General features: G+C 42.7%; 1 protein-coding gene across 1 annotated transcript in view; it reads right to left on the bottom strand.

Moving 5' to 3' along the window:
- Positions 1-16,131, bottom strand: part of MYH9 (myosin heavy chain 9) — a 390,958-nt gene that overhangs the window by 66,204 nt on the left and 308,623 nt on the right. Inside the window, 5 exon segments of the mRNA XM_030206870.1 lie at positions 6,588-6,836; positions 7,255-7,407; positions 8,545-8,649; positions 9,772-9,978; positions 13,149-13,293. Of these exon segments, the coding sequence (XP_030062730.1) occupies positions 6,588-6,836; positions 7,255-7,407; positions 8,545-8,649; positions 9,772-9,978; positions 13,149-13,293 (859 nt within the window).

The following is a 16,131-nucleotide window of genomic DNA, read 5'->3' as shown; positions in this document are numbered from 1 at the left end:
CGGGGGGGTCTGCAAAGCAGGAGGCACCGAGGCAGGTGGAGACCCGCTCGATGCATCACTGCTCCCAGCGTGCATCGGTCTCTTGGCAGCCTGTACCTGGTCTCCCGATGCCAACGCTGCCCTCGATGTAGACTGTACCGATGTCGACGCCGAGGTACCGGACCCAAAAAGCTTTTCTCTTTGGGCCTCTCGAGAAAGTTGAGTGCGCTTTTTCATTTTTAGGGAAGTGAATAGCCGTAGCCATTTCCCGGACAAAGGAGGAAAAAGACAGACTCTCGGGTGGAGATAGTCTTCTTTCCAGCGGAGGGGAAGGGTCAGAAGGAATCCCAAAGGACTCATCAGAAGATAAGTACTTGGGATCTTCCTCTGATTCCCACGAGTGCTCCTGCTCAGTGTTGGATACAACCTGTGTCAAGGTACTCCGATACTAGACCTGCCTCGACACCAAGGAATGATGTCTTCTGTGGCGATGTCGAGAAGTCAAACGCCCGATCCGACTACAGTGAAGCTCCCTCCACCAACGTCGAAGGAGAGTCGACCTGGGTGGCAGCTGACGCCGATGCCGCAGGCAGCACCGCAGTCGGAGACCTCACCACAAGAGAAGGGCCAGACACTGCTGCAGCAGATGGCACAGAAGGCGCAAGCACCCCTGACACCGAAGCTGATTGTCGCAGTAAGCCTTCCAGAAGTTCTGGAAACAACGCCCAGATACGCTTGTGAAGAGAAGCCATCGGAGAAGGCTGCGGGGCTGGTGGAACAGGCGGTGTCAGAATCCGTGGAGGCTTGGGAGCAGGTACCGGGCTGCCAAGAGACCGAAGCATTGGCACCTCCTGTACCGAGGGGGAGCGGTCCTCTTGGTGCCGACGCGTCTGGGATGCCGACTCTCTCGACACCCCGGAGCTCTTGGTACCGTGCATTGAAGGAGAACGATGACGGTGCTTCTTAGCCTTCGCTCGACGCCAGTCATCGAGATTCCTTGGTACAGATGAGGACGTGGAATCCTCATGTCTCCTCGGGGCTGGGTCCGACGAACGTCAGTCCCGGGGGGGGGGGGGGGGGGGCCTGCATAACAGGAGGCCTCGACCCACTCGACACCTCACTGCTCCCAGCGTGAGTTCTCTTAGCAGCCATTACCTCTCTCCCCAATGTCAAAGGAGCTCTCGAGACGCTTGGGTCCATTTCTTCATACGAAGACACAAACTACAAGCGGCTTGGCTATGGTCGGGCCCAAGGCACTGGATACAACAGGCGTGGGTATCTGTACCTGAGATGGTCCAGTTGCATAGAGTACAACGTTTGAAGCCGTTAGGTGTCTTCGATGACATGGAAGAAAATACGGCTTTGGCAAAATCAAACGATGCGATTGTGCCAAGAAAGAAAAAGCACAAAAAAGGGAAAAACCTGACCATGCCAGCTGCGTCAAAAAGAAAGGAAACTTTAAAGGTGGACAAAAAAATAAGACTACAGGAAAACTACTACTTTTTTTTTTTAATACTTTTAAAAAAGAAAATAAAAGCGAAAATAAAGTGAAAGTCAGTTGCGAAGAGTAGTTCTCTTCCTGGGCCTGACGGAGTGCAGAGAAACACTGCCGCACCTAACCGTGGAGAAAAAAAGAACTAAGGAGGCACTTTCGCGCATGCGATGTTTGTGCTGCCCACACGACGGAACTCTCTGGAAAGTGTCTATTTTGCTTGCAAAAGTTTTTGCCGATTCCTGGGCTGCCATGCACGTCGACCCTCATGTGAGAGCAAGCAGCCTGCTTGTCCTTGGAGAACAGAATTTACGAGAGACATTATGATCGGGCCCTAGGCACTGCAGGCACTAGCTATGGGTGTCCTTGATCCTGCTACATCTCGAGCACTTTAAAACCACTGGGCATTTTCTAGGACTTATCTGGTAATAGCCAAAGTGAAATCCATCTGCTTGATGGGGGGAAAAAGGACCAGGTGCCCCAGGCTTAAGGAGGCACAGAAAAGAAAAAAAAAATTTGAAAGTGCCAAAAGCCAAAAGAAAAATAAGGGGAGAATGGAGGCATACTGGCCCCTTGCTAACCAGTTATCCATGAATGAAAATCAAGGATATTGCAAATTGTGAAGAATACGTTTTGATGTGAGCCGTAAGGAACAAACCAAATGCATATCCATACTGCATGATGGAAAAATAAACTAGAACTGAGCTGATCCTGCTTGACATGACAAACAGGAATACACATGCATGAATGGTAGGCTGCTTCTAAATGCTTCTGGAAAAATGCTGGGCATCATTTGCTACACTGGGCTCCATCAGGATGTCACCCATCAGTAAGAATATTTCTATTCTGTCTGTCCTCAGTGAAACATTACTCCAGCTTAGAATTTCTACAAGCTTTTGAGTAGGCTCACCATGTATGTGGGCTAGCTACCTTCTGCTTGCTGTTGTTGTATGGGACTGCTTCAGTCCATTTTTAAAGTTAACAACATAAGGTGGGAGGATATATAAGGACTTGTATCCTCCTGTCCAGAGAACACCTAGTACAAGCAAGTAACTTGGCTTCTCACATGGGACTCCCTAACTATAGTAAATACAGCTTATGGCATTGCAACAAGTAAACAGTTTTTGGTGGCCAAACAAAAAACCTGAAGGCTTCTTTTAAGAAAGGAAGCAGCCTGGAACTGAACACAAAGAGCCTTGAGGGCTGGAATTGCATTCTAATCCCCACAGCTACTGTTGCATTGATAGTCCTGCTTCCAACAGCAGTGGGACATGAATGTACAAACATGTGTCTGTCGCAGATCTGCAAATCTCATCCATTCAAGGTCAGCTTCCATGGACTACCAATGCTGCCTTATCTATGGCATGACCCTCAACAAGTGAAGGAAATGCAGCCTGATAGCCAATTAGCAAGTGTATGTGTGCCCAGGGCCGGTCTTAGGCAGAGGCGACCAAGGCGGCCGCATAGGGCCCCGCGCCTAAGGGGGCCCCGCTCAGCGTGCCTCCACTCCGACCCGGGACCGCATCGAGTCACTCAACCTCTCTCCAGCCATAGGCAGATAAAGCATTCCTGGCATACCTTGTACACTGTAGCACTGTGCTGGATCTTTTCTTAATATTTTTCCTTATTTTCTCCTTTGTTATGAGAATTGGAACTACTAATTGTAGTGGACTTGAACTGAATAATTTCTGGGGAGGGGAGGTTTCATGATGATAGCATTGTGCTTATTATTTCAATCAGTTTTTTGTACAAGTTTAGCTTCATTTGTCTTTATTTGAAATTTAATAAAGAAAAAAAAATTTCTAAAAATGGAATAATCTTATCAATGGGGTGGAGCCAGGGTGGGGGCGGAGCTAGGATAGGGCCCCACCAAATTGGTCTGCACAGGGCCCCGCACTTGCTAAGACCGGCTCTGTGTGTGCCATCAGCCACCAAACAAAAAGCTGAATGGATTTTCCAAGGTCTTTAGTCTGCTTCAGATGGCCAAGGCTCTCTTGCAATCAAGCGCAGTGGGCGAGACCTGGGAACAATACTGGCAGGACAGAACTCAGACATTACCTTTAGGACCTTTGGATGAGTATGCAGAACTACTCTGTTAAACTTTGTGTAAGGCAGATCAGTTACTAGAGGCTGGAGCTCAGTACTATGTGAGCTGAGGTGACTGCCACAAAACAGGAGCTGAGTGGCTCAAAAGGAGCCTTTATAAGATGTGTTAATACAACTTTGAGATCTCATTATAAAGCAGGAGACTTGATAGGAGGCTTAAACAGAAGCAAGCCATGCATAAAGGGACTTAAAGGCAGTAGAGAGATGGGTTTATCTTAGTGATATGGGCCTGTTGCACTAAGGGGTATCCAGAGTTGATTTTTAAACCTGACTAAAAGATGAAGGATAGTCAAACAGCTGTGAGACAGGAAAAAAAAAAAAAGGATCCAGATGTCATATCAAATGGCAACCCTTTATGTTTAAAGTTGTACAACCTAGTAGAATCTCGCCTGGTCACCAAAAGGACTTAACAAGCTGTCCAGTAGGTTCAGGCAAGTCAAAATTATGTTCTCAACATCTAAGCTTTGAAGCTAGGGACATGCACTGCTTCTCATGGCCACATGGCCCTCTTTTGAGCATCTGAACACTAACAAGGGGGTATTAGGGTCAGGTCACAAACATTGCTGAGATACCAGTTATGAGCATCCAACATGGGAATAGTTCTTCTGAAGTGGGTGCAACTACTAGAGGCTCTGTTTTGAGGACATGATCAGAAAAAGTGCAAATACAAAATCAAGTGCCTATGAAAAATGCCCTGAATGGTAGTCTGAGGCCTAGACAAGGCCTATATTGATGTAAAGTGAAAAAGGGTAATTTAGAACAATCTGAAAAATTTAACTGAAGTGCTAACAGGAAAAGTCACTATATCCGACATGAGCTCCAGTGACATGTCCGATCAATCTGTCTTTGTTTTTTTCCTGCTGAGCTGAAGTGGGAAGTGGTGCACGTACTATGAACCTACTCAAACATTTCTAGAAACTAAGCTGGAGTAGTGTTTCCCATCAGGTTCCATCACTCGTGTTGCAATGGACTTGCTACCCTGCTTGTCCTCGAAGAAAGAAGTTTTATATTAATGAATGCTTTATAATGTAAAGAACACACTACTCCATAAACAGTACAAAAGAGTACATAGCTAATAAAAGACAAAACACCTCAAATTCAATCAACTGTATGACACTATAAAACAGAAGGTAAAATTTTACCATCTCACAAAGTGTTGCTTGCTGATCGGTTGGCTGTTTCGTTGTTCTCTCTGTGAATTAACTTATTTTTATAATCATGTTTATACATTAAGGATTTATTTAAGCCAATCAGCTTCTTCTCAGAGAGAGTTGTTTGTGACCCCTGAGCCAGGCGCTTTGGCGCCAAAACACGGACCGTGTTGGGTCCTTGATATGAATATTCTGAATACACTGCTTCTTGATATTATCTCCCTATTGGTTTGCACATTTGTCAGCCTCTACTTTTGCTGTTTTGCTTTGATTTTCCATGGAGGCTCCTCCTGTTTTCTTGGATATGTATGAAGTGTCCCAGAAACAGCCTTACTGCCTGTCAGTATAATAATCAAATCAGGTACAGTGTGCGTGGTGGTGGTGGTGGTGGTGGTGGGGGGGAGGAGAAAGCAGGTACTAAAATAGGAGGAAAAACTCCAAATACTTGCAGAATCAAGGATGAAAGATAATGGTAAGAAATAAGGCTTCATAATATTAGTCAAATAAACCAGTATATGGCTATAAGGTACCTAGTACCCCAATGGTTTTAACAAGTTTCTGGAGAACATGTAGATATGAGTCATCAGATTTTATTCTTGGGACTGACCAACAGAAAATGGATGACTCATTAAAATCTGCAAGTTACTTCCAAGATACTAGATTGGTCACTGCTAGAGAAGAGGCTGGGCTTGATGGATCACTGGTCTGACTCATATGGAAATCATCATTCATATACACTCAATTTAGTCATGCATAACATCTGAAGTGAATGTTTTGGTTGGAAAATGTGAGCAGCATACAGGCAAAAGAACGGAGAGGTTTCCTTGGGAAATAAATGTGGGTAGGTTTGTAGATTGTCAAGGGAGGGGAAAGAGAAAACAAAATTAGTGAGAAGGTCTATATGTCACCTGGCCTGCTGCTTAAAGGAATAGAGGCAATACAATCTATGTATCTGAAATAGTATTAAAGACAGAGGGGATGGCAGAGCTAATGGCAGAGTAAAGCAGTGGTTCCCAAACCTGGTCCTGGAGGCACCCCAGCTAGTCAGGTTTTTAGGATAACCACAATGAATATTCATGAGGGAGATTTGCATATTTTGCTTCCATGGCATGCAAATCTCTCTCATGAATATTCATTGCGGGTATCCTGAAAATCTGACTGGCTGGGGTGCCTCCACGATCAGGTTTGGGAACCCCTGGAGTAAAATAATGACTGAACAGCAGCAAAGTAGTAACAGAAAATAAGCATTTAGGTGTATATGACTAGTCCCAGAACTAATGAGGTTTGCACTATTAAAGAGGCTACTATGTTCATAGATGTGACTGGCTATTTGTTAACTTTTTATTCCTGTAAAAATGCTCTATATAACCTTGTGCCATCACAGCACTATACAAAGTTTTTAAATACATGGTGGAGCTTCATTAGTGCACAGTCCAACAACGCATGAAGGTTTGGCTCCCAACACTGGTAATTAATGTGCAGTAATTAACACAGTGCTACCAACCAGAAATTGGAAGACTCAGGAAACTTTAGGGAGACCGCACCTGAATATATGAATCAGTGGTCAAGTATTTGAAAATGGAGCCACTGCTATTCAATATTTGTTTAATAAAGTATATTAGGTATCAGTATATTTTGTAAATATTTGGCTACAAATAATTCACCAGTCCATTTTTCTATTATGCTTCACTTAATGCACAATCTGGACCCAACGGCTCCCGGTACTAAGTTTAGACTGATTCTTACTGCATTCTCAAACAAAATACATTTTCAGTTGCTTTGAGAACATATTGATGCACTAATAAAGATTAACAATGTACTTTACTCTTAGGGAGTGAACCACATTATGAGCAGGTTACCTGATCAAATTTCTTCTGCTTTTTCTCTAGGTTGGAAACAATTTGTCGCTGGTGATCTAGGTCCACTGTGAGATCATCTAGCTCCTGCTGGAGGCGTGTCTTGGTCTTTTCCAGTTTGTCATAGGCTGCTGCTTTCTCCTCATAATGCTGACTCGTGCTTTCCAGATCCTTCTGAAGTTTCTTCTTTGCTTCTTCAACTGTCTCCAGTGACCCCAGCCCATCATCCATCTTTTTCTTCATATCAGCCACCTGAACACAGAGCAAGACAATCTGTCATACTAGTCTTTTGAAACTGTAAACAGATTAAGTCTCAAAAGTTCCAAGATTTCTACACGCACCACTGTTAAAATCTTCCATTTTGGAACACACTGAGCTGGGATAAAACTTAACTCCTCTTATCTCTAAGTAAGAGATTTCTTGAGATCTGCTGTTTAGGTACCAATGGCATCAAATGGGGCTGTCACGGAGTTGCACTGGGCAGTGCAGTACTGAATAGCAGGGAATCCTGCACAGCAGTACTGAGTGCAGTGGGACAGCAAATATCAGTGTTTGAACAGCTTGACAAGAGAATAAGCTGCAAGTTATGAAGGTCCTAAATCTCGTCCAAAATCTCCATGTACATCTTATATGGGCTTAGTCCTGTGCAAGTTACATACCAATTTCATACCTGTGACTGAAGTGTGGAGATCTGTTTCACCAGATTCCCCTTGGCCTCTTCCTCCTCTTCTAGTTGCTCTCGTAAGCTGTTTTTCTCATCTTCTGCTTGCTTGAGCTTGGTGCTCAGACTCAGCTTTTGTCGTGTCTCTTCCTGCAACAGTTCCTATGTACAGGAGAGCTTGGTTAGCAGAGAAGGTGCTTCAAGTTTAAAGTATTCTCTGAAGCCTCCACTGTAGCTAGTTTCACCAAATTAAATTAGTCTCATGATCTAAAATTTTACAAGCATTTTGACTTGTAAACTATCTGATAATTGTCTCAAATCAAGATTTTAAATTTCCACTCATGATACATTCCTACTACACAATCAGGTAACTGAAATGCTGCTTTTTAGTACACACTTTGATTTAAAGTTTATCATTGCCCAAAGGTAATGCCATGCAGGGCGCATGGTCCTGTTATGCATTTGAGATTTCTGTATTTTGTTTGTAAACTGCACTGGATGAATGGTTTCAGGTATTGCAGTATATAAATTCTTTTAAATAAATACAGTATTTACTAACCTATTTCTGAAATGTATTGTGTATAACATTTTAAGTACCTCAGGCCAATTTGTAATTTCTGCATGGTTTATAAAGTAGTTAGAAGCAGAAAGATAAGATATGACATAAAAAGAACAAGGAATTACTATCCAGAGTTCATCTATTATGAATTGTTCTGTTTTTGGGACAAGAAACTTACAGGACCCTTTAACACACCCTTTTATCAGACTCGATCTTGAGACGGACATGGGGAAGCAACTGCTTGCCCTGAAATTATAGCATGGAATGTTGCCATGATTTGGGTTTCTGTCAGGTACTTGTGACCTGGCTTGGCCACTGTTTGGAAAACAGGATACTGGGCTAGATGGACCATTAGTCTGACCCAGTATGGCTACTCTTATGTTCTTATGTAGTTATCCAGAAATAAATACCACTTGAGATACTGCTCTTGCAAATATGCTGGTACAGTACAAGGGATTCCCAGAAATTTGTGATAACTAAAATAAACTCATCAGAAAATTTAAAAAAAAGTCTTGCTTCCATTTCACTTGTGATTAGCAGCTCAGAGTGTAGGGCTAAAGATCATTATATTAGCTGTAGTAAGAGTCAAAGTCAAGCAGTCTAAGCCTTACAGTGCTTACAAATTTTATATAGAGTGATGGCAGATATACTGCTGGAAGTCACTGAGTGGTGAGCTCATGAACAGCCCTGTTAGATTGAAAGTGCTACTCACAGTCCAGTCACACAGATGTTATACTAACTTGGGTATCTTGCAGTTGTGACTCCAGTGTAGAAAAATCCTTGGCTAGCTTGATTGACTTGCTATCTGCTTGAGACAGCATACCGGTGACATTATCCAGCTCTACCTGTACAAGAAACAAGTAAAAAAGTGTCAAAAATAGTGACCCAAACATATCTTACTGGTCTTCCAGATCCAACTGATAGCTTTGGATAAAAGCCATAAAAAAAAATCCAGGGAAAAGCAATTTGATAGTAGCTTCTACAATTAGAGGTACCCACTTGATCTTATCCCTTAAGATTCTCCTTGAGCATCTTGAGTAGCAGGCTCAGAACCAGAGAAGCTAGTGTTCAAATGCTACCAATATAGCCCTTGTAACTCTGGGCAAATCACTTCACCCTCCACTGCTTCAGGTACAAACTTTGGGCCTCTTATCAAACTGTGCTAGTGGTCCCCAGTGAGGTAATGCTGACAAAGTCCATTCATTTGAATGGGCTTTGTCGGCATTGCTGTACGGGAACTGCCAGCGTGGTTTCATAAAAGAGGCCCTTAGATTCCAATCTCCAAAGGGCTTGCAAATACTTACTATACATGAACTCATTTTGAGTATCAATGAAAGGCATAAAGCTAAGCCTAAACTTTCACCAGGACTCTGAGAACTCTGAAAGGTGTTCGTGTACTTATGACATTTTTATCCTGCATTAGCCCAAGGGGAACTTAGATTCAATGTGGCTTACATCTCTCTATATAAAAGGCAACACCAACGTTCTATGAAGCCTCCAGCCGGAAGTGTGAAGGGGGCGAGATATCCGGTTTCCCTATGAGTGTCTGCCCCGCCCTCTCTGTAACACAGTCAGTGAAGGAAAACAGCAGAGCACGAAATCAAATCGCTGGCTCTGTAACAGTGAAGGACTCAGAGGGGGGAGGGGAGAGAGGCCAGAGGGCAGGGACACACACACTCCCACATTGCTAGCCCCCGTTTCATTTGCATCAGAAACGGGGGGCTTTTTTACTAGTAATACAATAATTAGTAAAATGGTAACTGTTTAGAATCATAAACAAATAGTTACTACAATATAAAACAAGGCCAATTTTTTGTTGGCCAACATTTAAGCTTTATCTGGGCACCCCAAATAATAAATAAGCATTTGATTCTATCAACTATTATCTGGGGACCCCAAATAATAAGCAAGCATTTCAACTATGCCTCAACCAATTTGTCTCATACAAAACACTTTGTAACCCTTACCTGCATCCTGTTGGCTCTCTCTGCCAGCTCTGATCGGACTCTCTCGCCCTCTGTGAATTTGACCTGGACTTCTTGCAGACAGCCTTCTACTTTTTTCCGCTTGTGTTCCGAGTCCCCTTTGCCCTGCAAGAGGGCTTTCACTTCATTGGCCAGCTCATTACGTTCACTTTCAAGGGCTTGCTTAGCCTTTTCCAGATTACTTTTCAACTATATCAAGTGTAGAAAAATTGTTTTTAATAATCTGTCAAACATTTTTGAACACAAAATTGCTTCCTTGTTCTTCTTACTTTCTAGAACTCAGTCTAGGGATTTATAGGAAAATTTATGCAGATTATCATTGGTACACTTCTTCCACAAGGAGACCAAGGCTTTCCTATTCTACTTCCTAGACGAACTCTGGGGCCAGTATAAGTTGCGTTTGTTTATATTTAGCACTGCAGTTTACTCAGTATTTTTCCAAGCTATTACTCAATGTAGTAAGGATTGCTGCATTAAAATGCCCATAGAAAATTCACTGTACTAAAGGGCAGCCTGGTCAGGATGTGAACTGGTAGAACCTGTAATTACTCCAAATATTAAAAGCTGTGCTGGTTTTTTTCCCCTTACATACACCCTGAGCAATGGAAAAAAGGTTCTAGTGTGGAGGTTCCTAAAGAGTCATGAGGAAGTGCAGCACTTCACCTGACAACTCTGCCAAAATGGCCCCGAAGCATGCTCCCATCACTGTTTTAGCTGCCATCTATTAATTTCAGCAGAAACAGCAACACTTTTTCAACAATTAACAAGTTTCTCCCTAATTAGTAGATAAAATTCTCTTCCCCTATCATCCTTAGAAAGCAAAATGACTAAGAAAAACAATAAGCATAATACTGCTCCACATACATAACAGAACATGAAGCTTTAACACCATTGGCTCAGCCTCCCTAGCAGTTATAGCAACAAATGGTATCAACTGTCAGACTGCCTGAAACCTTTAGCATGAGTCCTGGCTCTTACAATTCCGCACACAAATTTTTATCTAACTCCTTCCGTTTATTACAGACTCACACCCTCCTTAGGCTATTTCCCCTCTACCCACCAACTTGCATTTAGATATGCTACACAATCCATGCTGTCAACTCCATTTTATCACATGTTAAGTACCAGACTGTTCGCTCTGGTGGAAAGGACCATAGGTATGCATTCCATATGGATAAACATTCCTTTCAGCAGAGAACCTAAGTTGTGAAATCAATTGTGCCAACTACTACTACTAATCATTTTTATAGAACCAAACATACATTGCACTGTACACTAAATACAAATGACAGGTGGTTTCTGGTGCTAGCAAAGATGTCTATTTGAGATGTTTCCCAGGCTTGAAACATGCTTTACAGCAGGGCTTCCCAAATGTGGTTGTGCATGCTGCACTTGGGGTCATGACCCACTGGGCCCAGAAGTACATAGGCATATCTTTACAACACTGAGATGTGGAGGATAAGCTGTAAGAACTGTTCTGCAGGGTTTACTGCTCCATAGACCACTCATGAGATTGAAGAATTCTGCTGAGCCTAGAAACAGAAAATGATGGCAGATAAAGGCCATATGGCCCATCCACATCATCCCCATCTCTTCCTTACCAAACAGAAATTCCACATAACTGATTTCCAGTTGCATAAAATTCAGACATTCAAAATCAGATACCAAAGTCCTAAATCTTGCTGGTTTGGTAGAGAGGCTGGGAACCTATCGTGGCTCTTATTTTTGGACAGGGATAGCAGGGACCATATGGCCTAGGCTCTGGCTAGGACTGATGAGACTTTCAGTTTTTGACATGAAACACTGTTTATAATTTGTGTGGTGGCAGAAATGTTTTTGACTGAGCTATATCAGAGTACCTTCTATGAATGGAATTTTATCTGTAAGTTAAGAGCATTGAATATGTATTGTTTAGTCTGTGGACCAGAGTCACATTTTCTGAGGAAGTTGCCCACAAGCAAGTCAAAGTATGGAAAGACTAGGTACTCAGGCTGTGCAAGTGAGCAACTACCTTGGGGTATTTAGTGAAAACATCGAGGGCCAATGAAAGACTGAAAGGAAGGACTTACTATTGATAATGTTTGGTGTACAGAAGGAACTGATGGTATTTTCTGCGAATTGAATGGATTGGGATGTGTACATAAGCATCTGTGATGCAGTGAGCACAGGCAATCTCGCTTCTTCATGCAGGAAAGAATGGAGGGAAGTGTTCAGACTACTTTTTGCACAGGAATAGTTTAAGATCTCAATACCAAATATGGCACATAAACCACCTTTTTTTGAGGGGGGATGGGAGATCTGGAAGTATGTAGGGGCAGAAGCCTCTATTTCATTACTGAACTCGTATTAGCTGTATTGCATGGGCCTGCAGGGATGTGCTTTTTCTAGTACAGCACCTAACCTTTTGAATGTTGAAGATATAAATATTATCATGTTATTCTTTTGCTCAGGTAATGCTGCAGTCATTCCACATTCACACTCAAGTGGGCAGCCCCCATTTTTTTTCTCAAACCTAGGAGGGCTGTGGACTCTTGGTGTTATCTTCCTCTAGGCATAGGTCCCAATATAATATAATAGGCAGGTGCTTAAAGACCACTGCATAGAAAGATTAGCAGTTCTAGTACCTTTTCTGCCTATGAGTGCTTTGGATAGGCACACTGGGTAACTGGTTAATGGGGAGGACATGTGCCACCTTTTTTCTTTTCCATTGTTAAGTAATTTGTTTTGTAGCTTTTTTTTTGGTGGTGGTGGCGTATACCTCTTATCCAGTCAGTTCCATAAAGAACAAAATGACTCATGGGGGCAGAAGTGTCAGCCTGGGTATCCCCTTGCGGGCCCAGGAAAGCCTTCCAGGTTTTCCAATCTGGGCTCTCAGGGAGAGAAACCACAGCTTGGATCTATCCTGAGGACAACAGTGTGACTGCATCAATCCTGCCTGTCTGAAGAAAAAAGTTTTTACCACGTGTTACTGTACTGCAGTTAGCTACATCTTTTCAGGTAGTAACTGTGCCCTATTAACTGTAAGGTGTAGTCCCTCTCCATTCTGCAACCTGTTCTATATTAACAACTAAGGTGATGTAATTGTTAGCAAACATTAATTGTCATGTTAACAGCCAGAGCAGATTAGTAAATCAAGTTATCAAGGGTTTCCTGGTTTATTGTGCTTCAGTCAGGCCTCTTAACAGGTACTATTCCCATTACTGGGAACAAATGATATAGCTTTTTTCTTTAAATGTACACTAGCTATAAAAGTATAAGACTTCTGTACTTTTTCTATACCTGCCTAGTATTTTCCTAAGCTTGTTCCTGTTTATCTGAATATTTCAGTAGTAAGCAGACCATGATCCTATATAAAATACCCGCTTGGTTTGCTCGAGTTGCTCAGACAGCTCTTCCACAGCCTGTGCTTGCTTCTGTCTCATTTCCTGAATCTGTACTTCATGTAATTTTGCATCATCCTCTAATGTTCTCTTCAGATGGGTTACTTCTTGCTCACGTTTTGTCCTGAAAAAAAAAAAAAAAAAAAAAAGAAAACGTGTTCAACAATGTTTTATACAGTGGCAGAAAGGCAGATCACAGCTACTATGTTCGGGCTCCTCCAAGCAATTTTAATTTGGCCAAATGTCCTTAATTTAGACCTAGCAGACATGCCAAAACCAAAGTGACTTACCTGTAGCAGGTATTCTCTATGGACAGCAGGATACAAGCCCTCACTGCACAGATGACCTTATTGACAGAGCTCGCACAAGAAAGCACCTCCAGCTTAGTATGTACTAGTTGCTTTACTGTATATGTGCACCACTCCCACCTGCTGCTGTCATGGGGCCACCAGAGCCTAGTTATCCAGCTTGAGTGGAATACAACTCCATGGGGAAGTGGGCAGGTATGTCAGGACTTGCATCCTGCTGTCTATGGAAAACACCTACTACAGGTAACTGTCTCATCCTGACCAATGCCCCCCCCCCCCCCCCAAGGACAAGTAGGCTACCATGTCCTCAGAGAATAAGATTCAGTAACTAGAGGCTGCCCTAAGTGGGTTATCAAAATAAACCTAACCTTGAACTTTCAACAGAAAGGAACTAACAGTCATACAAAAATCTAGCTGCCACCAAAAATATGTTTATATCCATTTCTTCCTTTTGAAAGGCAGCCTGGAATAGAAAAGAAAATGGGTCTGGGAGGGATGAATTAGTATTCTCCAAAATGATTCTAGAAGACTGGCTAAACTTACTGTTGTGTTGGTAGTCCTTTTCCAGAGGGCTCTGAATTTATGAATAGATGCCCATGTCACAGCTCTGCAAATCTCCATGGAGGCTGATATCAAGTGGATTACCAGTGCTGCAATGGCTCTGACACAGTGAGCTGTGACATGACCCTCAAGAGGTCAAATCTGCCTGGGCATAAGTGAATGAAATGTAGTAGTCTGCTAGCCAATTACACCATTTCAAACAGTTATACCACGCTTGTTTTCTGCATAACTATCAAAACTCCGATTTCAATAAAATTTGGGATACATCACCTTAATAAATCTGCAATAAGCCTACACTCATGCTAGCCACCTTAGCTAAACGTCGCCACCACCTAGCAATTATAATCATGAAACATGCAGATGCCATTTTTCTTTAAACACACAGTTACCATGGTTTCTGGTCAGGATTTGAACTTTATTAAAAATTTGTATCTGGAGAAAGGTTATGGTTCTTGGTGCAAGAGGATTAAGTGCAGAATAGAGTGGAGGAGTGGCCTAGTGGTTAGGGTGGTGGACTTTGGTCCTGAGGAACTGAGTTTGATTCCCACTTCAGGCACAGGCAGCTCCTTGTGACTCTGGGCAAGTCACTTAACCCTCCATTGCCCCATGTAAGCCACATTGAGCCTGCCATGAGTGGGAAAGCGCGGGGTACAAATGTAACAAAACAAACAAAAAAAATGTTTTGAAGAAATTGTGAGAAAGGGTCTCATCATCGCCAATCAGGAAGAAGCAGGGCCTGATCAGTTCGCACTGAACACATCGCAACAGTTTATCCACCAGGTAGTAAAGTGGCATTGTTTAGGAGAAGTGGTTGGCATGAGTAGGCTTACTGAAAATGTATTCATGATCTATCCCAAATTTTACTGAAAGTAGTCAAGTTTTGACAGGGTTATACAGAAAATAATTTTGTATAATTGTTTTCTTTTGAAAGTGTAGTATGCATTTATTGATGGAAACCTGTACCCTATTTGGGTCAAAGGAAACAAATTGGGTGGATTTTAAGGGTTTTAGTCTGCTCCAAATAGGTAGCCAAAGTTCTCTTGCAATCTGTGTGCAATGTACTTTTCACTTCTGTGGTCTGGGGGAAGAAAGTTGGCAGAATAAGACTGGTTAGGATATAAATCTGACTAAATTAGGAAGAAACTTAATACGCGTGTGCATAACCACCTTGTTAAAAGTGTTTAGTGCAAGATGAATCAGTATTAGAGCCTGGAGCTCACCACAACCTTCCAGGTCAGGGAGTTTAATTCACAGCTATCAAGCAGATCAGAGAGTGTTTTCATCAGATCAGTTAATAACATACTGAAGTACCATGACACTGCAGGAGGACTGATGGGAAGCTTCAATAGAAACATGCCTGACACGAATCTAACTAAAAAGCTGTACAGAGATGGGCTTTCCTTCTACATGCTGGTGATAAGCTCTGAGTGCTGGTGATAAGCTCTGAGTGCACTAAGCTTTACCCTAAGAGAGTTGGTTCTTAAACATGGTTGTTCAAGAAAAATGGGTCTCGGGCCCTTCCGTCAAACCAGAAAGCAAACCTGCTCCACTTATAAGACCTTACAAGAGAAATCTGTCCCTGTGACACACTGTCAGGCAAGCTCAAAGAAGCTACCATCATCCTCTCAACATCCAAGTTGTGAGGACAAACGATTTAATGGGGTGCAAAGTCCCTTGAGCTTGTGTGATTAGTGACATGATTTCCCCAGTTTTATGGTCGCCTTACAAAAAGTTCCAGAAGAGAACCACAGTTCCCCTCTCCCATCAGAGTGTCAGGAGAGTTCCGACTATCGGGGTACTGTAGAGCAGACCATCTCCCCAATCCAGAAGGAAGGCATCTGAAGCTAATTTAACATTTGTCACTATCCTGGAACAGAACTGAGGTATCTTGTTTTGAGAAGTGGCAAAAGATCTTGAAGGGGTACTCCAGTCTTGAAATGCAATTTGAGCCCCATCTTTATCCAAGTATTGGGCAATCAAAGGGCATGACTCAGCTCATCTGCCAGTGAGGTGTCCTCCCCTTGGTTCAGTGGCTCAGTCATTGTGTGAGAAATGGCCAAGTTCCACATCCTGACAGTTTACCAACACAGGAG

Source organism: Microcaecilia unicolor, chromosome 1 (genome assembly GCF_901765095.1).
Source record: "Microcaecilia unicolor chromosome 1, aMicUni1.1, whole genome shotgun sequence".
NCBI classification, from domain to species: Eukaryota; Metazoa; Chordata; class Amphibia; order Gymnophiona; family Siphonopidae; genus Microcaecilia; species Microcaecilia unicolor.
Note: the sequence above shows the minus strand (reverse complement) of the source record. Positions and strands in the feature narration are given on the sequence as shown.